At 43.1% G+C, this 24,647-nt stretch overlaps 1 protein-coding gene across 4 annotated transcripts in view; it reads left to right on the top strand.

The window, feature by feature from the left end:
- PGM1 (phosphoglucomutase 1) overlaps positions 1–24,647 on the top strand; it is a 56,633-nt gene that overhangs the window by 30,647 nt on the left and 1,339 nt on the right. For 2 of the 4 annotated variants that reach the window (XR_013995664.1, XM_081086286.1), the window contains exons 5-10: positions 1,001–1,191; positions 2,305–2,459; positions 5,649–5,764; positions 15,792–15,927; positions 19,445–19,628; positions 22,153–22,287. Coding sequence is in view for 1 of the 4 variants with exons in the window: in XM_081086286.1 (XP_080942412.1) it covers positions 1,001–1,191; positions 2,305–2,459; positions 5,649–5,764; positions 15,792–15,927; positions 19,445–19,628; positions 22,153–22,287 (917 nt within the window). In the remaining 3 variants the exon portion in view is untranslated. Of the gene's footprint in view, positions 1–1,000; positions 1,192–2,304; positions 2,460–5,648; positions 5,765–15,791; positions 15,928–18,967; positions 19,629–22,152; positions 22,288–24,647 lie in introns of all 4 variants that reach the window. The other 2 variants (XR_013995665.1, XR_013995666.1) reach the window with 1 other exon arrangement.

Raw genomic sequence — 24,647 nt, 5'->3', positions numbered from 1 at the left:
CCCACAGGTTGAGAACCGCTGCTCTAATGCCTCCGTGTCTATATCCTTTACAGCCCTGGCTGCCTAGATCTCATTCTGTGTTGTGTCAGTCGCTTCCTTAACATGTGGCTCCTAATGGGAGATACACATTCTATTCTGTTCTCATCTCTGCAACATATATTGGTGTCAGTACCTTCCGTGAGGAAAACACATTCTCAATATTTTAGAGATGAATGTTCTTGGTAGTTATGCTGGATGTCACCATAACGTATGGGACTCGTTTTTCCTGATGTTCATTGTTGTAGTTACTGTTGTTATCTGTACTCTTTGGATCAGTTTGTCAGATAGCGTGATAGACTAGAAAGGTTAGGGCTCTGAACCCCAGCTCCCACTCCTGCCGTGCAAGCTTGGGCAGACAGCTTCATATCAGAACCTCGGTTTTCTTTTCTGTAAACTGAAGGTGATAGTCATAATGCAAACATTCATACCATGTGCTGTTTTCAGTGTTTCATATTTATTAACTCTCTTAACCCTGCCAGATAGCTACTACAATTATCCTCATTATGCAGATAGAGGAGACAAAGACACAAAGGGACTAAATAACTTCCCCAGAATTTTACAGCTGGTGACTGGCAGAGCTGGGATTTGAACCTAGGCACTCCGATCCCAGAGTCCATGCTCTTAAACACTGAGTGCGCCACCCTGTGGGCCTTTTCAAGGACTGAGTGAGAAAATGGTTGAGACGTGTCTGGCACAGGTGTGTCGTAGGGCCTTCATGATGGTCAGTTCCTTCCCTTCTCCCCACTCTTTCCTTCATCAACTGTCCCCACCCTTTCCGACCTAATCTCTCATTACTCCTTTTCTTAGAACCTCCTACTCCAGCCGGGCTTATGTTTCCACTAGCTCCTGCATACAGTTTGCACATTCTCATTGTTGTGCATGCCATTTTCGACCTCATCCCCAACCCTCACGGACTTTCATAAGCGTTATTTTCTGAGTCTTCATTTCATGCTGGTCGCAGTGGTGGGACCGTATGTAAAGAAGATCCTCTGCGAAGAACTCGGCGCCCCTGCAAACTCGGCAGTCAACTGCATTCCTCTGGAGGACTTCGGAGGCCACCACCCTGACCCCAACCTCACCTACGCAGCTGACCTGGTGGAGACCATGAAGACAGGAGAGCATGACTTTGGGGCTGCCTTTGATGGAGATGGGGTGGGTATAAGTGCCTTTACGTGAACTCTGACGCAGGCTAGGCCTGATCCTACAGAGGAGGAAAAGTGGGCTGCACCTGCCAGACTCTGTGGACCTAGTGAGTGAGAGTCAAGACCTTTCATTGCACCTGGGGTCAGGGCCAAAAAATTAAAAGACCTTCTCAAACAGAAATAAGAGTCCTTGAAATTAACCCATATTTTCTTTTTTAAAAATATATTTTTATGGATCTCAGAGAGAGCAAGGGAGAAGGAGAGAGCAATAGAAACATCAATGATGAAAGATAATCATTGATCGACTGCCTCCTGCACACCCCCTCCTGGGGATGGAGTCTGCAACCTGGGCATGTGCCCTGACTGGGAATCAAACCGTGATTTCCTGGTTCACTGGTCAGCCCTCAACCACTGAGCCACAGAGGCTGGGCAACCCATATTTTTAATTTCAGACATTCATGTTTGCTAAGAGTGGCAGGATATTTAGGGCCTTGTTAGGATCTAATGACTAGTTTCTATTCTCACCTAAGCTGCTTATTCAATCTCTGGAAAGGATTTTGGAAATATAATATCCCCATTTATTCATTTACAACAGCTGAATGATGGAACTATAATGAGAGCATTAACCTTTTATTCCCTCTCTATAATTAAGATTTTTAATATCCACTCTTTTATTTACATTGGTAAACATATATCAGACAAGGAGGAAATGTGTTTTAGGTTTGTATTCTTGATATCTCAGAGATAATAGGCACTACACATGTCTACTTCATTGAAAATATGTATATTCTTTATTGTTGTTTGTTGTTCTTTGACATTAGCTAGATTTATTATTTTCCTGAAATATAAATTTTCCCAGATCAAAATTTGGGGAAGTTGAAGGGGTCCGGAGCAGACACTATTTTGCAATGCATCTTTCTGAGGCAGTGCATGATGGGAGTGGCAATGTACAGATCCATTCGAAACAAAATCCGGTATTTAGAACCCACACTGAATAAATGTATCAGTTTTAAGTTTTATAATTTAAAGTTTCATCCCCCCCCCCCCCCAGCATGTAGGATAGTTTGGTTTCTTCCACAGTTTGACTAAAAGCTCTTCCTTTGAAACCCCCTCTCTCTCAAAGGATCGAAACATGATTCTGGGCAAGCACGGCTTCTTTGTGAACCCTTCAGACTCCGTGGCCGTCATTGCTGCCAACATCTTCAGCATTCCATACTTCCAGCAAACCGGGGTCCGCGGCTTAGCACGCAGCATGCCCACCAGCGGGGCCCTGGACAGGTAGGTCTCTCCGTTCCCCTGGCCCTCCGCAGGCCCTTTTCTGTGCTTGGAACACTCTTCCTCCCCTTCCAGCCAGGGCATCTGATGCTAAATAAGTGCTTATTTTAGGAAGGAATGGGTGAAGTTTTTTCTGGGTGAGATGTCCCATCTCTGTGATCCCTTAGCACCCTGCATTTCTTCCACCCCAGCATGTACCACACTGTGTTCTGGTAGCCTGCATTCTTGACTGTAAACTTCTACAGAGAAAAGACTGACTAATTCACCATCTTAAACTCCACCTGACCATAGTGTGCCTAGCACATATATAATAGGGGATACACACACATGCACGCACACAGTTTAGAAAATGAATGATTGAATGTTAATGAATTAATGAATGGATGGCCCTCCCACTGTAGTCAAGACATTATTCTGAAGAGCCATTTCATGTGCAGAGTGTGGGGAAAGAGCAGTTTGAAGTAAGATCAGTGTTTCAAAGAAGCATTCCTCATCCCTCCCTCATCGGATACCCATGTACATACAAACACAGCAAGTGTTCACTCATCAAAAATTGAAATAAATAGAAAGCTCAAATAGTTAAAAAAAATTACATTCAGATTTTATGAGAAAGGACCCAGTGACAATAAACAGTGGATATCTGTGATTTGCTTATTTATTTATTGTATATAACCTCATTTATAAAGGCTTTAAGGTGAGTTATAAGATCACCTCTAAAATTATTGAAAACTATCAGTAATAAATAACAAATGAAGGCTAACCAGGGAGAATGTTAATTAGAACATTAGGTGCCTAGTACATGCTGAATGAGTGAATAAAGGACAACTGAATGAATAAAAGGCCATAGCAGGTAGGTAGGAAAGCAGAACACACATATCTAGGCTCTTATAATAATAACTAATATTTATTGAGCATTACCTTGTGCTAGACACTGAGTACTTGATATGCTGTAAGTCATTAATTCTCAGACCAACCCCATGGGGTAAATGCTATATAAACCCCACTTTACAAGTGGGAAAACAAGAGGGACAAAGAAGTTAAGTAGCATGCCCAAGGTCACCCAGCTAGTAAACGGCTGAGTCAGGACTTAAACCCAGAATCTTTGCTCCTAACCACTGGGCCACGTAGCAGTTTTCTATTGTGGGTTTTGTGTGCATGTGTGTTACAGAATAGTGCTGACGTCAGCTAACAAGAGAATAACGATTAATATTCATATAGTGGTTTGTGTTTTACACAGTGCTTTTTGACATTTACCATCTCCTCACAGCAATCTTTATTTTTTCTTGTTAATCCTCACCCAAGGATATTTTCCCATTGATTTTTAGAGAGAGTGGAAGGGAGTGGGAGAGACACAGAGAGAGAAACATCAATGTGAGAGAGACACATCGATTGGTTGCCTCCTGCACAAGCCCCAACCAGAGCCAGGGATTGAACCTGCAACCTAAGTACATGTCCTTGACCCTAATCGAACCCGGGACCCTGCCGTTCTCAGGGCCAACACTCTATCCACTGAGCCAAACAGGCTAGGCCAGTGATGGCGAACCTTTTGAGCTCAGCGTGTCAGCATTTTGAAAAACCCTAACTTAACTCTGGTGCCTTGTCACATATAGAAATTTTTTGATACATTGGGGCCTTGACTTACGAGTTTAATTCGTTCCGTGACGGAGCTCGTAACTCAAATTACTCGTATGTCAAATCAAAAAGTGAATGAGTGAGACACGTGATGCTGGGCTGATGTTGTGGCGTTCACTGTGACGTTCGCTGCCAACTAACGATGGGGTATCTGAAGCTGGCTCATAACCCGAATTTTAGCTCTCAACTCAAAGCAAAAAATCGGCAGAGAGACGGCTCGTATCTCGAAAAAGTTGTTAGTCGGGGCACTCGTAAGTCAAGGCCCCACTGTATTTGCAACCATAGTAAAACAAAGATTTATATTTTTGATATTTATTTTATATATTTAAATGCCATTTAACAAAGAAAAATCAACCAAAAAAATGAGTTCGCGTGTCACCTCTGACACGTGTGTCATAGGTTTGCCATCACTGGGCTAAGCCATAGCAATCCTTGTTTTTAAGAAGAAGAAACCAAAAAAGAAGTTAGCTGTCTTGTCTAGGACCCCACAGCTAAATAAGAGCTTGGATCAGAAGAACCCAGGGTTTCTGCCTCTGCATCCTCCACCTAAAGTCATGAGCTGGTGTGTGGCCACATTGTACATTAGACCTATCAGGTCCTGAAATACTTTCTGCATCATCCAAGAACAGTTTAATTCTAACTTCTGGAAAAACTGATAATCCATATATAGAACCACAATGGAAACACCTCATTACCCAGAAAAAAATTCATTGTATTTCACAGTTTTCAAAATCCTAGATTTCATTTTCCTCAAATGTTAGAATCGAAGCTCGACACTGTTTTGTTAGCATCAGGCAGGCGTTCTGGCAAGCAAACCTCACCAAAACAGTGAATGAAATGTGGTAACTTCCTGTTCAAAGGGAAAGGCATCTAAAAAGAAGTTACTTAAAGAAAGTTTCAAATAATCTAAAGAAATATAGGGAGAAGTAAAAGATGTGTTGGAGGGGACAGGGGACCATGGGTCAGTGTGGATGAAGCTGGTGCAAATAGGAGAGCCTGCTGGGCACTGTCCTTGTGGGGCCTTCTGGTGAAATGAAAGGAATATTCGACTGGCAGCTGAACAGCAGGCACTGGGCATCCTGGCTGTGTGACCTTGGGCTGATCACACAACATTCTGCGCCCTCTTTCCTTCTCTATAAAATACTGACCTCCTAGACCCCATATTCTATTATTTTGTAATTATAAGTACATCAAAACATCATTCTTTTGTTCTTTATAGAATAGTTATAGATGTTGACTATCTCCAAAACATGTGCGTTTAAATAGCCCCCCAAACAGCCTTGCACATTTTGCTCCTGTTGCTTCTTCTAAGATATTAAAGTCAGTGAGCTGAACTATTTCTTTCTCCTTCCTCTTCTACCCCCTCCTCTGAGTCCACATAGAATAGCTCATTGTGCACAAGTTTTCTCTGACGCTTTTCCACCAATCCTAGAATTGTGTCTACCTCTGAGCAGCGCTAAATGGGACCCTTGATTACAATAATGGTTGCTATTTTCCATCCCTCACATGGCTATGCTAACAGTCCTGCTGTGATGTAACTTTGATTTCATGCCTTTGAAGGGTGGCTAATGCTACAAAGATCGCTTTGTATGAGACCCCCACTGGTTGGAAGTTTTTTGGGAATTTGATGGATGCAGGCAAACTGTCCCTTTGTGGGGAGGAGAGCTTCGGGACCGGTAAGTGCACAGCCCTGCGCTATCCCTTTCTTTTCCTGTAAACACTACCTGCGGTGAAAGCTTAGACTGCTAGGGCTGCACTGAAATAGCTACGGTAGCTGATGCATCCTAAATCAGGATGCAACTTATTTCTAACAACCCTGATGAAGTGTACACGTTTGAAAAGCGGGAAGCACGTTCAGCCAAGGAGGGCTAATTTTACTTTCAGGAGGATCACATCTACTGAGACAGGAAGCTTGGGGCCCTCCTCGGCAGCCTGGTCATTGAGTCTGTGGGGACTCAACAGAGTGATAAACATATTTTTCTTCCCTCGGTGGTCAAGGAAACCTTTATAAATGTTTTTATTTCTAGGAAGAAATATGGTAGAGCGAGTCAGTTTTTCATTTTTATTTAAGGGAAGGTTTCAGCACAGCATTAAATCATTCTCTTTAATAGGCCCAGGTTTTCTATAGCAACGAGTTGTGATTTATTGAGGTTAAATGAAGGGAGACCATTAGGGTGGAACTAAGTTGCTAGGTGATCAAGAAATTAAAACTACTTTCTTAACATTGAGGATGTATGTGTACATTGTGGTATAATGAAAGAGTGGGATGTGGTATGCTTGGGGGATGCCCAAACACCCTTACACCCCACTTTCTGTGCTCTCCCTCCTCTTCCTTACCTATCCGATGTTTACCTGAAGTCCCACCTCTGTGACCTTCCCCACTACCCATCCTACCTACATCGATCTCTCTGCCTTTCCAAGCATCCATTTCGCTGTGTGGCCCTTTCCTACGCGTTAGTCTCCAGCTAGGTTGCAAGGTACTTCAGTGGCCATATTTCTTCTCCTCCTGTTCCCTCTACCCCATATTTTGAAGTAAAAGGACCAATGTTCTTTGTCCTTCAGTATTCTACTTCCATTCTTTAGCAAAGAAAAGAAGACCAAAATCTAGTGTTCTGTGAGTCTCGCCACTGAGTTGCAGTTCATTTGAGGTTAAACAGAATAGAATGCTGATTTCATTTATTATCCCACAAGTCCTGGGGTAGGGTGGAAATTTTGAGACACCTATTTATAAAATTATAAGCAATTTAATATCCTTGGGGGAGTGGCAATACTTCTTGGTATTGAATTGGCTTGATAGAATTGTAGGGTTTTAAGAAAGATGAATGAGTTGTAGCATTGAACAGTATCCACAAAGAAGGCTGGATGATTTCCCAAGGTTCTAGGTCCACTTAGGGTACCGGTCCAGTGATTCTCAACCTTCTGGCCCTTTAAATACAGTTCCTCATGTTGTGACCCAACCATAAAATTATTTTCGTTGCTACTTCATAACTGTAATGTTGCTACTGTTATGAATTGTAATGTAAATATCTGATATGCAGGATGGTCTTAGGCGACCCCTGTGAAAGGGTCGTTTGACCGCCAAAGGGGTCACGACCCACAGGTTGAGAACTGCTGGCTTAGACCTTTCCTACCTCATAAGGTATGGGTGATGCTACATTACTCCACAGGACACTAGATGAATAACCAATGAACCTGTGAGGTGGTCTCCCATGAAATTCCCCCTAGTGTTACCCAGAGCAAGCTTGGTACCAGTCACTCTTCTTTATGGATGAAGCTGTCTTTGGAGGCAAACACTATGTCTAAATCTTTGGTGTTCTAACTCTATGTACTTGTTTCAAATGAAAGAGAAAAGTCTAGAACAAGGCTTCCCAGGGTGTTTGGAAGTCTAGAACGACGTTTCCCATGAGAGGGCTCTGAGTTCAGTGATGATTGGGAAAATTGGATACACCTCTCTATCTTGGCGATTCACATTATTAGCATAGGAAGATTCCAAAACATTCCACTGTAAGAAATCCTGTCTGTATGGTTTTAGCTAAACTGAGTCAAGTGCCTGCCTCTTTTATTTGGTGATATATCCAGTAACTTCTTGCTCCACAGGCCCCTGTGGGCATCACTGGTCCAGGTGAGTCAGAGCCCTGGAGCCCACTAGGCATCCCCTGTATTGAGTGACCGGGGATAGGCTTGAAGACGGCACAGCACAAGCTGCTCCGCTTTCATGTGCCAGGCCTACAAGGACTGGAAGGCAGCCCTCAGGTTCTCTCTTCTCCAGGCCATCCTCATGTCACATTACTTATCTACCCAGCACCAGCTTCTGGGTGCTCCCAAGTTCACCAGTGCTCCTCTTAGGAAATCAGGTGCCCACTGGGCCTCCAGGGCTGACTGGTAGGTAAGAAATAGAGTGGGATGATTATTTCCAGGGAACTGGGCTCTGAACTGTGCTTGATATGACCTCCACTTATGTTAGCTTTTAGGACATTTTATAATACTGTTTGGCCCATATAATGTTATAGATAATTACACCCCTTTGAGTTTTTACTCAAGAGCATTTGGCAAGAAAAGTTTCCTATGTGACATTTGTGGAATTGATTTCTTTAAACCCAAGTATTTGACTTAAAAAAATATATATATATATATTTTTTATTGAGTTCAGAGAGGAAGGGAGAGGGAGAGAGAGAAACATCAAGGATGAGAGAATCATTGATTGGCTGCCTCCTGCATGCCCCCTACTTGGGATCAAGCCCCCAATCCGGGCATGTGCCCTGACCAGGAATGGAACCATGACCTCCTGGTTCATAGTTCAACGTTCATCCATGGAGCCACACTGGCTGGGTCCAAATATTTGACTTTAAATTTCCTGTTAATGTTTGTTCTTGTTTATTTATTTGTCAACCCACTCAACAAATACTAAGTGCCAACCATGGTTCTGTCTTCCCTTAGATATCTTTTTTATTCAAATAGAATGCATCATGAGAAGAATTCGTAAGCTCTTTCTCTCTCTCTTTGAAAAAAAGAAAATTATTTTGTAATATTTCTGAGATAAACATTTTAGAAATCAGACTGATAGCCATGGGTCTCCACTGCTGTGAATGAGTGTAGCTGAACTTACTTAACTTCTGTTCTCCTAACTTATAGAGGAGTTAATTTCTACCTTCCACATCCCTTGATGGCAAATGTTTCTAACAATTTCTTTACAGAGTTTCTCAGGGTTGATATTAGTGATTCTAAAAGCTTTGAAATATTTGAATTCTGTAGCTTAATTGAGTATAGGGTCATTGATTTCTGCATTTTCCCAGGCCAGATCAGAGGCAGTTTCTCAGAGAGCCTCCCTAACCTTCCAGAGTGGGTCACATCCCCTTGGCACCACACACTTCTCCTTTGTTGCACGTATTGCAGCTGTAATTTTTACATTTATTTATGATTACTTGATTAATGTCTTCTAGCTCCTCTAGATATAATTTCCACGAGAACAGGAGCCACATTTTGTCTGTTTTCTCCACCATATCCCCAGAGCCTCCTATACAGCCCAGCACATAATAGGTGCTCAGCAAACATTCATTGAACGAATGAGAGAATGCACTATTCATGTGGCACCCTCTTTTACAAACAGAATCCTGGTGTTAGAAAGGAAAGGACTTTAAAAGTCACCCGATGCAATGTTTTATGTGTTGCTGGAATCGTAAGTGGCCAGTCAGTGTTCTTCTGCTTAAACACCCGCCTCAGTGGAGAACCCCCACCTCACCCTTGCAGCAGTCCCCACCACCCACATTCCATAGTCCAGAGTTGGGACCAAAGGTCTTTGTGAGGAGAGATGAGCTTTTATAGAAGAAAAAGGGTACAAAGGAGTCAGACTTCAGAAGAACTGGCTCACCAAATAAAACAAACCACTAGCATTTAAAAGCCCAAGCCCTGCTATTACTAATGTTACCAACTATACATTGGTTTGTTTATGTTGGAGATACAGCAACTATCTCACTGGATTATCATAGCCAAAGAGGCTGGGACGCTCCCTCTGACGTCAGCATTACAGACACTAGGGATAAAGGTGTGTTTTTGTTACGGACTCAGACATGGGCACTAGAACTAGACAGCGTGGACCTGTTATTTTGGTTGATCTCAGGGTGCAAAGTTATTTCCCCCCCCCCAACTGTGGATGATGATGTACATGTTTATACACAATGGCAAAGGGCAAGGTGGTCAGTTCTGTTCCACCTTGAACTTATTGGGAAGGTGATCTAAAGTGAAGCCACTGAATAGAAAAGACAGTCACTACTTTGAAACTCTTCCTCAGGAAAATGGGGCCTTGGGAAAGAGGGATAGGGAGCCAGGTTGAATATCAACTTGATGTCCCATGAAACTATGCCGGTAAATTACGATCGGGCCAGGTGTAGAGGTTAGCATCATTTCCCCCTGAACCATCTTTATAAGGTCCTAGTGCCGATCCATCAGATAGGAATGATAACTTGAAGAAGTGCACCATTCGTGCTTTGCAAATTTTTTTTAATTTTACCTCCATGAAAAGACCTTCATATTTGTACTTCTTTTCATCAATTCATTCCTCAAATATGTATGGAGTTTCAACTGTACCCCAGATGCTGGGGGATGCTCTGGGGGCACAGTGTGGTCCTGGTGGAGGGCTCTGTGGAGTCCATATTTGGGGAAGGAAGTCAGATCCTGGCCAGGTAATTACAGGTGTGCAAAATGATAGAAGGCATGGGAGCTTTATTCTCAGGCACCTAACTTGTTTCTGTTGTGTAGACGATCAGATTTTCGACCTAGTTCTCTGCCTGTTCTAATCTGCAATCTCTTGAGCACATTTCCCTGTGGGTAAAAACCCACGGGAAGGTTGGCACATCCCACCTCTGAAGTTCCCAGAGATAATACCCCAATAGAATGAGGCTAATACGCTAATTATAAGAAACTCAGTTCAGTTGTTACCTGCACGTCTGTCTCCCTCACCTGTATGTCTGTGCTCATCTATGAGGGCAGGGAGCACGTCGTACTCACCTTGATATTTTCTCATGTACTTGGAGCATGAAGGCACTGATTCCTGTTTCTTGAGCATAAAATGGAGTTTGGGTTAAGACACAGTTCCTGCTCGTCAGATGCCTACTATGTTTCTCCATAGGAAACCAAGTTCCAGGGGGCAGTCCCCAGCCAGTGCGGGATTAATTACTAAGTGGAAAGTTTGGGGGTGACTGGGCGGAGCCCCTCTGGGGCTGGTGTGATCTGGAAAAGGCTTTCTGAGGAGCTTAGCTGGCCTTTCAGAGTGAAGTCCTCTGTGCAATGAAAGCCAAAGAGGACAGGACTCCTGAACCTCCTAGCCAGTCTACTGGGGTCTGACCATTGTTTGGGGAAAACCTTATTGAGAGCTGACTGTATGCCAGGCACTAGCCGGGGACCACTCACCGTCTAGGGTGGGGTAAGCAGAGACAGGCTGGGATGGAATACTGGTAATCACAAAGGCGAGAAGGAAGGCATGCTGCATTGAGTAAATTTTAAAGTAGTTGGAGAAGTTGCTAGCCAGGTACATGTGGAGTAGCAATTTCCAGGCAGAAAGAACAGCATATTTAGGAGACTGCAGGAGAGCTAGAGACGGGCAGAGAAAGAGAGAGACAGAGAGAAAGACAGAAAGACAGACCCTAGAGCTTTCACAGAACTCCGTGTGGCTCTTTTTTAACTGCCATGTCCCCATCCGCAGGCCTGTCAGTAGGAGGGGACAAGAGCCAGGCCCCTCCTGAGATGCCTAGACTAGTCAATGGAACCTAATCCCTAAACCGTTAGCTTTTGGCTCCCTCTGCAAGGGTTGACATTTTTCTTGGCTGAGGCTCAGAATGTGCCCTGACTGAGCCGAGTTTATACTTATCACAAGGTGCTGATTAGGCTGAAGTCAAGTGACAGGTGGTTGAAGATGCTGAAAGAGCAGAATCCCCATGTGCTCAGTCGGTCCCTGAGCTAGACCACGCAGGAAGAGACCTATGTGACACCCGCGGCCGCTTTGTGTCAGCGGTGCTTGCTGACAGTGCTCTCCTCCTTCTCACAGCGAAGTGAGCGCAGCTTTGCTTAGTTTATTTTAAATTTAAAGAAATCATATCAGTAAATCACATTTATAATGGGAAAATTAGATAAGGAAGAAGAGAAAAACATTGCAATCCCACTGCCAGAGAAAAGAGCATATTGAATTGTATTCTTTCATTTTCTTTTCCAAATGTACATTTAAAAACATCATTTTTGAAAACTTAATAGGGTAGTGGAAAACCATAATTTCCCCTAAGCTTTTTTTATTGGTGCCCTTATTCATAATGGTATCCTATATTTATGAAGTACTTGGCCATTTATAAAATATTTCCACTCTATCACAGTAATGCCTTAAAATTGTGTGAGAAAGGGGGCTTTATCCCCATTTTATAGTTGAAGAAACCAAGGTTCAGAAAAGTTAAGTGACTTGTCCAAATGTCAACAGTGTCTAGATAACAGTCTCAAATTTAGGTTTTCTGATTCTTACGTATAAAGCATTTCCATTGCACCACAACTGCCACAATTGTAAAAACAATAGCTTTAGGAACACCTTTTTTTTTCAGTAGTAACTTGTCATCATTCATGAGAACCTCAGGAAAATGAAATTTACCCAGACTTCCTGAGTATTAGAGTTTTGATACATCCAAAGTGATCAGTGTAATTAATCAGAACTTCCAAAGAGACTGGAGATCACACAAATAGAATAGAATATTTGTTTATGTTACCCAAGGCAGATATTTTTTGTATAACATTAAGTGTGTAATTTAGTTATCTTCAAGTAACTTGATCAGAGTTGGGCAAGATTTTTAGATTTTCTTATCATTTTCACATAAAAGAAATGTAAATTCTTTATTTTGAGCAGGAAAAGCACAAAGGAACATTGCTTCCTATACTTTCAGTTTAGCCTAAAACAAAACAAACAAAATAAAAGAAAGGAAAAAAAAAAAAGAAGGAAGGCAGAAAAGAAATCTGAAGAGTGCACAGACAAGTAATTCCAACCTATATGCTTCTGTGAATTCTTGGTATGTATAATGGGGAAGCTCCCAGGATCTTGCTTCCCAGCATGAACTATTATAAAACACTAGAGGCCTGGTGCACAAATTCATGCACCAGTTGGGGTCCCTCAGCCTGGCCTGTGGGATCGGGCTGAAACCAGCTCTCCGACATCCCCCGAGGGGTCCTGTATTGTGAGAGGATGCAGGCCAGGCCAAGAGACCTCACTGGTGCACAATCGGGGTCAGGGAGAGATGCGGGAGGTTGGCCAATGGGGAGGGACTGCAGGAGGGCTCCAGGGCATGTCCGGCCCATCTTGCCCAGTCCTGATCGGCCGGACCCCAGCAGCAAGCTAACCTACTGGTTGGAGCATCTGTCCCCTGGTGGTCAGTGCACGTCATAGCGAGCAGTTGAGTGGCCTTGGTATATCATTAGCATATTATGCTTTGATTGGTTTAATGGCAGACCAGTCGACTGGACACTTAGCATATTAGGCTTTTATTATATAGGATATCATTATTTGCAAAAGCTCTAAGAGTCAGAGAGCTAACTTTTTATTCCTTGAAATAGCAGTAAAGGCAAATAAAAGTCCATAGATAATAAAATTAGGTAAACATTTCCAAAATATGTTATACAATGCACTAAAAGTCTTACCTAATATCTCTAGATTTGCCAGCATCCAGGTTTTAAGAACTGTTATTTCTAAAAGCAGTAACTTATTAAAGAGAAAATCTTTTTTTTTATTATTATTATTAGTTAAGGTATTACAAATGTGTCCACAAAAGAGAGAATCTTTTGAAAGAAAAAAATTGTGTGTTTTTATGAGCTGAAAGAGAGAGAAAATGTTGGAGTAGATTAATTAATTGATTAATTTATTCATGCACTTCTTCACAATTAGCTATTTATACAGTGTTTCATGTGCTATGTTAATTAGCAGACTGAGTTACAAGGATAAATAAGAGATGCCTCCAAGAAATACATGGTTGGTGGGCTGAAAGATTCATAAATAGATGATTGAGGCTCAAGGAAGATGGGGCTGCACCAGATGTTTTGAGTAGGTCACTATCAGAGAAGAGAGAGAAAGTAGCTCATAACTGCCTATGGAAGCTGGGAGCTCGTCTCAGAGATGAGAGGTTACTTTGAGCTGGGTCTAAAAGGATGAAGAAGGAAGGAAACAAACCTACCACATGCCTACTACCTAGCTAGCACTGTGCTAGATACTCTGACAATTCTAAGAGGAATAAGACCCAGTGGGGAGTTGAGAAAGGCAGACAAGCCCATAAATAACTCAAGGCATGATAATATGCAAAGCACTATCAGAGAGGGATCTTATGGAGTCCTATTCAAAATCAGAAAGTAGAGATCAACATTTTTTTTAAAATATATTTTATTGATTTTTTACAGAGAGAAAGGGAGAGAGATAGAGAGTTAGAAACATCGATGGGAGAGAAACATCGATCAGCCGCCTCCTGCACATCTCCCACTGGGGATGTGCCCGCAACCCAGGTACATGCCCTTGACCGGAATCGAACCTGGCACCTTTCAGTCTGCAGGCCGACGCTCTATCCACTGAGCCAAACCGGTTTCGGCTGTTTTTTAAGAATAAGGACGTTTATGGCAAAAAAACGAGAGTCCTGTTCCACATGGGGCTCTTGGTAAAGGATTTCCATGCATATAAGCACATCCAAAGCATTCAATTTGTTATTTTGGCTAAAGATTTTAGCCAGAGACAGATGTACCATAGCTTATTTAACCAAATTCTTATTGATTAAAGAAAGATGTCTTAATATTGGAGTAGCTGGATCCACAAGTAGGTCCGTTTTTAAGGCTTTGATACTTTTTGCCAAATTGCTCTCCAGAAGGACTTTACCCCTCCCAGAAACCCCATGTTGGAGTTCTATTTCCCTCACCCCTCTCCCAATACGTGGTGTTCTCATTTTGAAATCTGTGGCCACTTGTCAAGCAAGTGGCAGTTTCTTATTGTGGTTTTAACTTTATTTTCTCAAAAACAGTGCTAGCTTTTTATTTTATTAATTGGGAACCTGTATTTTTTCTTTAGTGAGTTATGTATTTATATCCTTGGCCTGTTTTTCTATTGAGGTTTTGCTTTCTTGTTAAATATAAGAATTTTCCTATTCTGAGTATATTAAACATCTACTTTACATTGCAAATGTGTGTGTTTTTTAAAAATATTTTTATTGATTTCAGAGAGGAAGGGAAAAATATTTCTATTGATTTCATAGAAATATCAATGATGAGAGAGAATTATTGATTGGCTGCCTCCTGCATGCCCCCTACTGGGGATCGAGCCTGCAACCCGGGCATTTGCCCTGACCAGGAATCGAACCGTGAGCTCTTGGTTCATAGATCGATGCTCAACCACTGAGCAACACTGGCCAGGCTGCAAATGTGTTTTTTTAAGTTTTCAAATTACCTTTTAGTTTTATCTATAGTAGCTTTACTAATAGAAATGCTAATCTTTATGTACACTAATACATTGATTTTTTTCCCTTTATGAATTCTGAATTTACATGTATTTATTACCACCAAGGTTTTAAAAAAAGCATTTATATATTTTTATAGTATTTAAAGGTTTCCAATTTTTACATTTGAATATGCCATCTATCTATCTATCTTTTTTTTTTTTTTTAGTATGGTGTTTTATTGGGGGAAAAACTTGAATTTTTTTTTTTAACTATCTAGCTACTTAACCAAATATTATTTAAAAAGTAATCCATTTTTCTCCTACAGCCCTGAAGAGGTACCTTTCTGATATATTCAAATCTCATACAGACTTAGACCTCTTCCTAGGTGCTTTATTTTGTTCCATTAAACTATCAAATTATTTTAATTATGGAAAAATTTTAATGGTTTTATTCTCTGCTGTTTTTTTATTTATGATTTGTTTTTTTCAACACTCACATTAACACTTTATCATTACTATATCAAATTTCACCAGGTTATTCCACTGACATTTTTATTGACATTTGCATTAAATTTTTAAAATTACTTTGGGAGGCATCAACTTTTCAATATTATGTTGCTCTATTTAATATGTGATTCCTTCCGTGCACCCAAGTTTTTCAGTGAAGTTTTAATTTCTCTTTGGCTGGATCTACATGTTTACTGTTGAGTTTATTTCCAAGTATTTTGGAGAAATCATGTTTCTCAAGCTGTTTGCTCTCCCCCGACCAGGTTCTGACCACATTCGTGAGAAAGATGGTCTCTGGGCTGTCCTTGCCTGGCTCTCCATCCTAGCCACCCGCAAACAGAGTGTGGAGGACATTCTCAAAGATCACTGGCAGAAGTATGGCCGGAATTTCTTCACCAGGTAAGCCACAGCCTGGCTGGGGGGTGAGGTAGGGTGGGGAAGTGGGCAGAGGGAATTCTCCTGCATACAGATTCTTTCCTGTCTTAACCGATAATAAAACTCTAGTTCATCCAGCCTCTACCAACTGGGGATTTTAAAAATAATTCATTTGGGTCAAGATGAAGTCAGCCTTTATGTTATCCATAAAAAACGAGGCTTACAAAATTTAGTTAACATTATTCAAAAGAATAAATGTTTTTAAAGCCTTTTAAATGTACCTCTCAAGTGGACATGATAACAGTGCTGGATTTAGATTCAGAAAAATGGATTCAAATTTTATTTCTGCCCCTTAATAGATTGGGAAGTCATTTAACCTCTCTCTGTACTCAGTTTTCTCATTCGTGGGAATGGAAATAACAGTCCAGCTATTGAGTAAATTAAATGAAATATGAATCTGAAAGTGTTTTATAAACTCTGGGGCCCTAAAAGTACGGAAACTTTTTTCTGAAATTATGGAAATGACTATGCTTAGTCCAAATTAACTTTTCTAACTCATTAAAATAGGTCCCCAAAGGCTGTGTACTTGTTAATACTTCATTCATTGATTCAACATATATTGATTGTGTACCTACTTTCCACCAGGCCACTAGGGATTCAGCAGTGAACAAAATATTTAAAATACTTAGCAATTCTTCTGTAACGAGCATACTTCTATTTTTAAACACATTCACTTATTATTATTACCAGTAGTGCTTTTCATTAGTTTCAATTTCCCTTTCCCCAATATGTGTGAAGATTTAACAGAATTTCTCCTGGACCTCTAAGGAAAGGAAATATGAGAAAAAAAAGATATTAGGTAAATTATTAATCTGTGAAAAACAGTTGTAATTTCTCTGGACCTGTTTGCCTTTTCTATAAAATAGGCGAGTTAAATGAGAGAATTGAAAAAAAATATCACAGGTATGAGAGTCCGTGATCTCTGGATAATAAAAAAGAATTCAACCTTTAGCAACTTGTCCTCCTTCATCAGAATTCTTTCATCAACTTTGGACAAGTTCAATGTTCTCTTCTTCCTCCAAGTTACTCTTTTGTGGGAGGTATAAGTAATGACTGCCACACGGTAGCCTGGGAAGGCAAGGATCTCCATTCTCTAAGGACCAGAAAAACCTGGTAATTCAGAACAGTCGTCATGAACTCTCTAGAGCAGGGGTGGGCAAACTTTTTGACTCGAGGGCCACAATGGGTTCTTAAACTGGACCGGAGGGCCGGAACAAAAGCATGGATGGAGTGTTTGTGTGAACTAATATAAATTCAAAGTAAACATCATTACATAAAAGGGTACGGTCTTTTTTTTTTTTTAGTTTTATTCATTTCAAATGGGCCGGATCCGGCCCACGGGCCGTAGTTTGCCCACGGCTGCTCTAGAGCATAGAGTATCACAAAAGCAGAACCCCGTCTGTTGTCATGCTCCATGGTATCATCAAACACCTAGCTCATAGTTGACACTTGTAAGTATGCTTTGAATAGACAAATGAATGAGTTAACAAGCAAACAGTAGTCAAGGTGGAATAATGTTAGGAAGGCTTGTTTAGAGACTGGGTCCCTCTTAACTGAGTTAAAGTCTCTATCTAAAAACTATTTTAACATATTTTTATTAATGTCAAATAACTGCTAACCAAATATTGCAATAAATGTTGCAAATAAAGTTCTTAGAACCTGCACTGATTGTTAGTTAAGACGCCGTTGTAGTCCACTTTTTTTGTTGTTGTTAATCCTCACCCGAGGATATTTTTCCATTGATTTTTAGGGAGAGTGGAAGATAGAGGGAAAGACAAGAGAGAAATATCAATGTGAGAGAAACACATCGATTGGTTGCCTCCTGCAGTATCCCTGACCAGGGCCTGGGCCAGTGAGGAGCCTGTAAACAAGGTACATGCCCTTGACGGGAATTGAACCCGGGACCCTTTGATCCTCAGGCTGATGCTCTATTCGTTGAGCCAAACCAGCTAGGGCCGTTGTAGTCCACTTTTGTAGAACAAAAGTGCTAGGCACGTTTGCACACATTGCTTCATGTCAGCCACAGAACAGTTATTAATAAGGCAGCTGAGATTCTGAGAGATGAAGCAACTTGCCCATAGCTCCACAGTTAGTCACCAACAGAGTCTGGATTCATAGTTTGTTCTGTCTGATTCCAAAGCCCACATTCTTTCCATTATACCACTCTGTGCCTAGGATTTATAGAACATTTCCCCTGAACACCCAAAGGTCACAGATGTAAAGCACAAACACCTGGTTGTAATTTCTGGCTGTTTATCATTTTAACTGGGGGAAAGAGCTGACTCCAAGATGAAGGCGACTGCTGTCCTTGATTCATAGAATCCTGGAGCCAGAATAGGTTGTCCTCCATTCCCTGGTATTTCTCATGTCTCAGAGGTGTCACCTTGCGCATGTCATATTTGTTTCACTATTGCAAATAAATATAGACTCTGCTATCGTGAGCCTCTACAAAATAACTCTCTCAAGAGGGTGTGTGCCACTAGATCAAGAAAAGCATCCTCCTGAGAAAGAAGTCAGAATAGTTCTCGGAGGAAAAACAGTAGTCATAGAATTTCATTCTTGGTGCACTTTTTTTTCTTGGTTCTTTTAAAAAAATTTTAATTTAATTTTAAAAATTTATTTCTTAATCCTCACCCAAGGACATGCCTATTGATGAGAGAGAGAGAGAGAGAGAGAGAGAGAGAAGATATGAGAGAGAAACATCAATTGGCTGCCTTCCCATATGGGCCCAGACTGGGGATGGAACTCACAACCTCAGTATGTGCCCTGACCGGGAATCGAACCCTCAACCTTTCTGTGCATGGGGCAACGATCCAACCAACTGAGCCACGCAGTCAGGGATTTCTTGGTCCTTTTGCATCCACTCCAGGTCACCTCTGTCAGGGTGAACCCAAAGCAGTTTTGATTAAAATCACCTCTCACTGAAAGGACGGAGGCATTTCAGATGGAAAGAGTTGGGGTTTGGCTCCTTCATCTGGTCAATAAAAACTTGGCCCTTCTTTAGGAAGCTCCTGTGGAGACTGGAACTCTCCTTCGCCAAAGTCTCAGCAGCCTCGGGCCGGTCCCAGCCTGGGAGCAGTGCCAGCGCTGATCCCACAGAAGCTCCAAGCGTCTGGAAGAGAAGCTGCCTGAGTCACGTGCTCCTTTGTGCAGAGTTCCCGAGAGATAACAGGGCTTTTAATTCTACCTCCTCAGGATGTGATGGTTACACGTTAGATAGTATCTCTCAAAACCCTTTGAAGCTCCTTCGAGCTTTCTTCTGTGGAAAAGCTCCTAACCCTTCCCTGAAATCCTCCGATCCCTTCCTTTCATCCCTGGCCTGCTCCATCCCCGGGGACTGACAGGCTCATCTTTTTGCCAGCTTCTTCTGAAGTTAGGTGGTTTGGGAGAGGGCCAAACACATGATGAAGAAAGTGCCGATATACATTGGTGGGATCTGGAGGCAGCCCGCGGGTCTCAACTTCGTGACTTCTTCTTCCAGGTACGATTACGAGGAGGTGGAGGCCGAGGGCGCCAACAAAATGATGAAAGACCTGGAGGCCCTGATACCTGATCGCTCCTTTGCGGGGAAGCAGTTCCCAGTGGGTGACAAAGTTTACACCGTGGAGAAGGTCGATAACTTTGAATACAGTGATCCGGTGGACGGAAGCATTTCGAGAAATCAGGTAGGAACAGACTTGTGTGGGAGAAAAGCCTTAGAACGCCATCTCTGAAATCTCAAGGGAAAAACAGGAAAAGGCCTTATGGTCATTTCTCTCCTGCTGCCCTGTTATCCAGGGTAGCTCTTCTCAACTGGTTTTTGGCTGCGTCACGCGGTGTGCACATGTTCTCACAGGGGAAGTGGTTTCGCCCAGGTTGTTTGCACTCCCCTCGGCCCTCATCCTGCAGTGCTTAGCCTAGTGCTTAGCCTTGTACCTCTAGAACAGTGGTTCTCAACCTGTGGGTCGCAACCCCTTTGGGGGTCGAACGACCCTTTCACAGGGGTCGCCTAAGACCATCGGAAAACACATATATAACTACATATTGTTTTTTTGATTAATCGCTATGCTTTAGTTATGTTCAATTTGTAACAATGAAAATACATCCTGCATATCAGATATTTACATTACGATTCATAACAGTAGCAACATTACAGTTATGAAGTAGCAACGAAAATAATTTTATGGTTGGGGGTCACCACAACATGAGGAACTGTATTAAAGGGTCGCAGCATTAGGAAGGTTGAGAACCACTGCTCTAGAATCACATGCAAGATGTTGTGTTGAGCGTGTGTTCAGAGAGGAGCTCCAGGATCTAAAAACAAACAAACAAAGAACTGCAGCCTTTGGAATCAACCCTCCTCGTTTCCTTCAAGAGATTATAGCAGAGAGCCGGCGTGAGAGTCATTTTTATAGACTGATATATTCCAGTTTCTAAGAAAGAAGAGAAAGAGATAAGCCATTCACAGAAACATTCACTGTTATTATCTGCAGCACGTGACTCACAGCCAACCCTGACCTCACGCCTGCGACCTGGGCCGTGTCTGGATGGAGATAGCGCGGTTAGGGTTTCCCGCTTTGGGTGTCAGGGACCAAGGCTGCAGGCTGGGTCAGCCCTTCTCCAGGCTTCTCACAAACACTCAGGGCCCACGGTCCTCTCTCTTCTGGTTCCTCTGCCGAAACAGAATGAACGCATTTCTCATTTAGAAACAGATAACAAAGTGCCTGGGGTCTCCCTTTCTCAAAATTCTAACCCAGCAGCTTTTCTTCCCTATGCCTTTTCACCATCTGTGAGAACTTTGGGTCTAGTACAGGCGATTGTAAATTATGTCTGAGATAATTAGAATAAGAGAGGCCTGGATGGAGGAAGGGGGTGGTTACAAAAGGGAGGGTGGGGCCCAGGGGTGGAAGAGTAGAAGAGAGCAGACGTGTTTGTAGCAGAGCCTTCAGAGAGGGAAAAACAACCCCCAACCCTGCACGGCATCCAGCAGCTGTGAGGAGGGAGGAGGGGAGCGGAAGAGGGCAGGAGGGGTGTCGCCATGAACCCCGGCCCTGCTCTCTACTCTGAGGAGGAAGTCAGCAGCTCCACATTCTGTAAGAAAATCTGAGTATTTAGATGGAAGACCAGGTAGGAGGGAAAATCTGAGGTAGATGTAGCATCTGCAATCAAGTGCAAAGAATTTAGAAACTTCACGTTGAAGCTGTGGAAGAAGGAGACGGATCCTGGTGTGTTTCTAGAAAGCAAGCCCTGGTGAATGGGGATGAACTACATCTTGCCACGATGACCAACCTGGGACTGTCCTCTGTATTTCATCTGCTGTCTCCACTGCTGAATGGCAAACACTGGATGGGGTTTGGTGATGACCAGCCGGTGTGGCGTGGTGTCTTGCCTTCTGGCCAGACTTTGGCTTAAACAAACCTCTCCTGTTTATGGAAAAATTCCTAAAGACTGAAGCATCTTCAGATAACTGTCCTGCCCAGTCTCCTTACCTCAGGCTGTGCCATATCTACCCAGGAGTCCCCATCCTTTTCCTCCGAAGCAAGGAGATTATTGAGGATGAGAGATGCGTCCAGGGAGGGAAAGGCAAGGGCAGCAGAGAGAGGGGGCTGGGCTTGGCATTGCACCCACATGGACCGCTTTTAGCCCTCAGACATCGGTGGTAGACTGGCCGCTGGATCCTGCTTGATGGGTGGGGAGTAGCCTGTCTCTGCCTTGTGGGGCCTGTGGCCTCCTGTTCTCTTTTGGAGCCTCTCCATCAGTCTTTTGCAAAGAGTTCTTCCCCTGGTCCGCCTGAAACATCTGCTCAGGTTTCAGTTCATTCTGTCCATGTTTCCCCCCAGTCTGGGGGTTGACTTTTGACATTTGCTGGCTTATTTATTTATTTGCTTTATTAAGCTTCAAACTGGAATGGTTAGTCCATAAATCACAGTGGAGCAGGGAGGGAAGATGGGCCTGGCATCACCCAGCCCCCCTGGCATCAGGTCTCCTGCCCGGCCTTGCAAATGCTTCTCCCCCATGAGCTCAGCCTCCATTGCTTGGATGCAGAGACGGGTTGACTGAGGGCTCGGCTGCTGCCATTGATCAAGGATCTAATCCTCTGATTGATCAAATACCAATGAGGTTAGATCTCCAAATGCACGCCTTGTAATTTGCTAGCCTTCAATCTCCCTTCCGCATATGGGGTGGAAAATGTGTGCTTATCTTTTCCAGGGCTTGCGGCTCATTTTTGCTGATGGTTCTCGCATCATCTTTCGACTGAGTGGCACTGGGAGCGCAGGGGCCACCATTCGACTGTATATCGACAGCTATGAGAAGGACATCGCCAAGATCCACCAGGACCCCCAGGTAATGCCCAAGACCTGGACCCTGACTAGTTCTCTCTGTTGGAAGGAATGATAGTGGCTCCATTGTCAAATAGGTGCTCTCACTTTTCTACATGTCTCCTTCAGTTTGTCATCACAACAGTGACAGCTGACAATTATCTGAGCATTTGCTATTTGCCAAGCTCTGTCCTAAACCCATTACACGGGTATACTCATTTCATTCTCAAATGAGGTAGAATCTGTTATTATCCCTACTGCGGATAAGGAAACTGAGGCACGGGAAGGTTAAGCAACAATTAATAGGTTCGCACGCCTGGAAAGTGGCAGATCTGGGACAGCTAATCTTTGAATTGGCCCCTCAGCTGGTCATTTGCTGCTTTTCCTGGTCCGATTGCCTGCCCTGCAGGACACACACTGGTTCTAGATTTGCTGGTGAGTGAGTTTCATGACACAGCAAGAAATGTCTATGAAAAAGTCTGTGGACTTATAGTCTGGTTGCTTCAGTTCCCAGTTCCATCCAAAGAGTCTCCAGAGCCTGGCCAGCATGGCTCAGTGGTTGAGCCAACGTTGACCTATGAACCAGGAGGTCAGGGTTCAAATTCCAGTCAGGGCACATGCCTGTGTTTCGGGCTTGGTTCCCAGTAGGGGGCATGCTGGAGGTAGCCAATCAATGGTTCTCATCATTGGTGTTTCTATCTCTCTTCCTCTCTAAAATCAATAAAAATATATTTTTTAAAAAAACCAACAGCAAACAAAAAAAGCAAGGAGTCTCCAGAAGTATGTCAGAGTGTCGAGGGACCCTGGGAGCCAGGGACGGGACAGAGACCTTAGAGGGCAGACGCCCGGTGGGGGAGCCTAGGGGAAGCAGTGACACAGGGTACAGTGTTCCCAGGTGCAGTCCTTGTCTTGGCGGATGCTCCCCAACCAGAGCTCCGAGCTGAAAATGATTAGGACGTGCTGTGCGTTAACCCCTTTTTGGCAATTCACAACACACTGCTCTGAGAAGAGACACCTGTTCAAATAGCATTCACCGTGCTTATTTTTCCACAAAGCTTATTTTTCTTCTAACACCTAATTAAAATTCTCTGAAACTCACTTGAAAATCCCTGGCACCGTGGTTTTGAGCATACGTTTTGGAGTTAGAGAGATCGTGCTTTTCTTTTTTTTCTTTTTAATATATTTTATTGATTTTTTTACAGAGAGGAAGGGAGAGGGATAGAGAACTAGAAACATCGATAAGAGAGAAACATCGATCAGCTGCCTCCCGCACACCCCCACTGGGGACGTGCCCGCACCAAGGCACATGCCCCTGACCGGAATCGAACCTGGGACCCTTCAGTCCACAGGCCGACGCTCTATCCACTGAGCCAGTCCAGTTAGGGCGAGAGAGAGTGCTTTTCATTCAGTGTCTGCCACTTAGCTGCCTGTCCCTGGGTAAGTCGTGTCAGTGTTCTGAGCCTTGGTTCCCTTGTCTGTGAAATGCCAGAATACTGCCTGCTTCATAGAGTTCTTAGAGGGATTTAATGAAACAATGGATGCAAAATTCTGAACACTGAGTCTGGCACATAGGATTAGCTTTTGAGTGGCCCCTGTAGTTGTTTTTATTACAAAAAGAGGGCGGTGGGAGGATACTTCTCTCTACACTCTTCCCAGACTCCAGCTCAGTCATCACCAGATCTCTGCAGGCATCCCTAAAACTTAAACGAAAGGCATTGCTATCTGCATTGTAGACCCACAGAATAATGTAGACCCACAGAATAACAGAGAAAGAGAAAAAGAGGAAGGAATTGTGTTTCTTTGTCCTAATGACTGACAAAGAATGAGTGAAAGATAGATTTCTTCTGGACCATAGCCGAGAGGAGATGGGAGGGCACCGAAGGTCCAGGATGCCCACAGTGCCCAGTGTGCCACCATCCCGGCTGGGGAGATGCCTCCCCTCACTCTGGAGCTGCTGGGCCTCAGCCCCAGTACTTTGTTGGGACTGTGGGAGCCCCAAGGGGAAGTGGCAAGTGGTGTGGTCAGCATGTGGAGCCGGTTCTCTAGTTCTCACCTAGGTAGAATGAGCTGGTGGATTCAATGAGGAAAAGCAACAGTGGGCAGTAGAAAATGTGCTTCTTTGGCTCCGCCCTTGAGTAACCTGGTCAGACCTCCTCTTTGGATATCTTTTTCCTCATCTGTAAAAAGGGCTGTTCAACTAGATAAGTAGTTTTTATTTTTTATATTAAATATTTACTTAAGCAACAGGAGAATTTTTTAAAGTGAGAGGAGGGTGGGGGGGGGGTGTAGTTGCATTTTGAAAAGACCTCTTTGGGTTCAGGGTGGGAAACAAAGTGGAGGATGCAGAAGTGGATCTGGAAGCACCAGTATTCCAGGTAAGAGAGA

Source organism: Myotis nattereri, assembly GCF_964212035.1.
Source record: "Myotis nattereri genome assembly, chromosome: 3".
Classification (NCBI taxonomy): Eukaryota; Metazoa; Chordata; class Mammalia; order Chiroptera; family Vespertilionidae; genus Myotis; species Myotis nattereri.
Note: the sequence above shows the minus strand (reverse complement) of the source record. Positions and strands in the feature narration are given on the sequence as shown.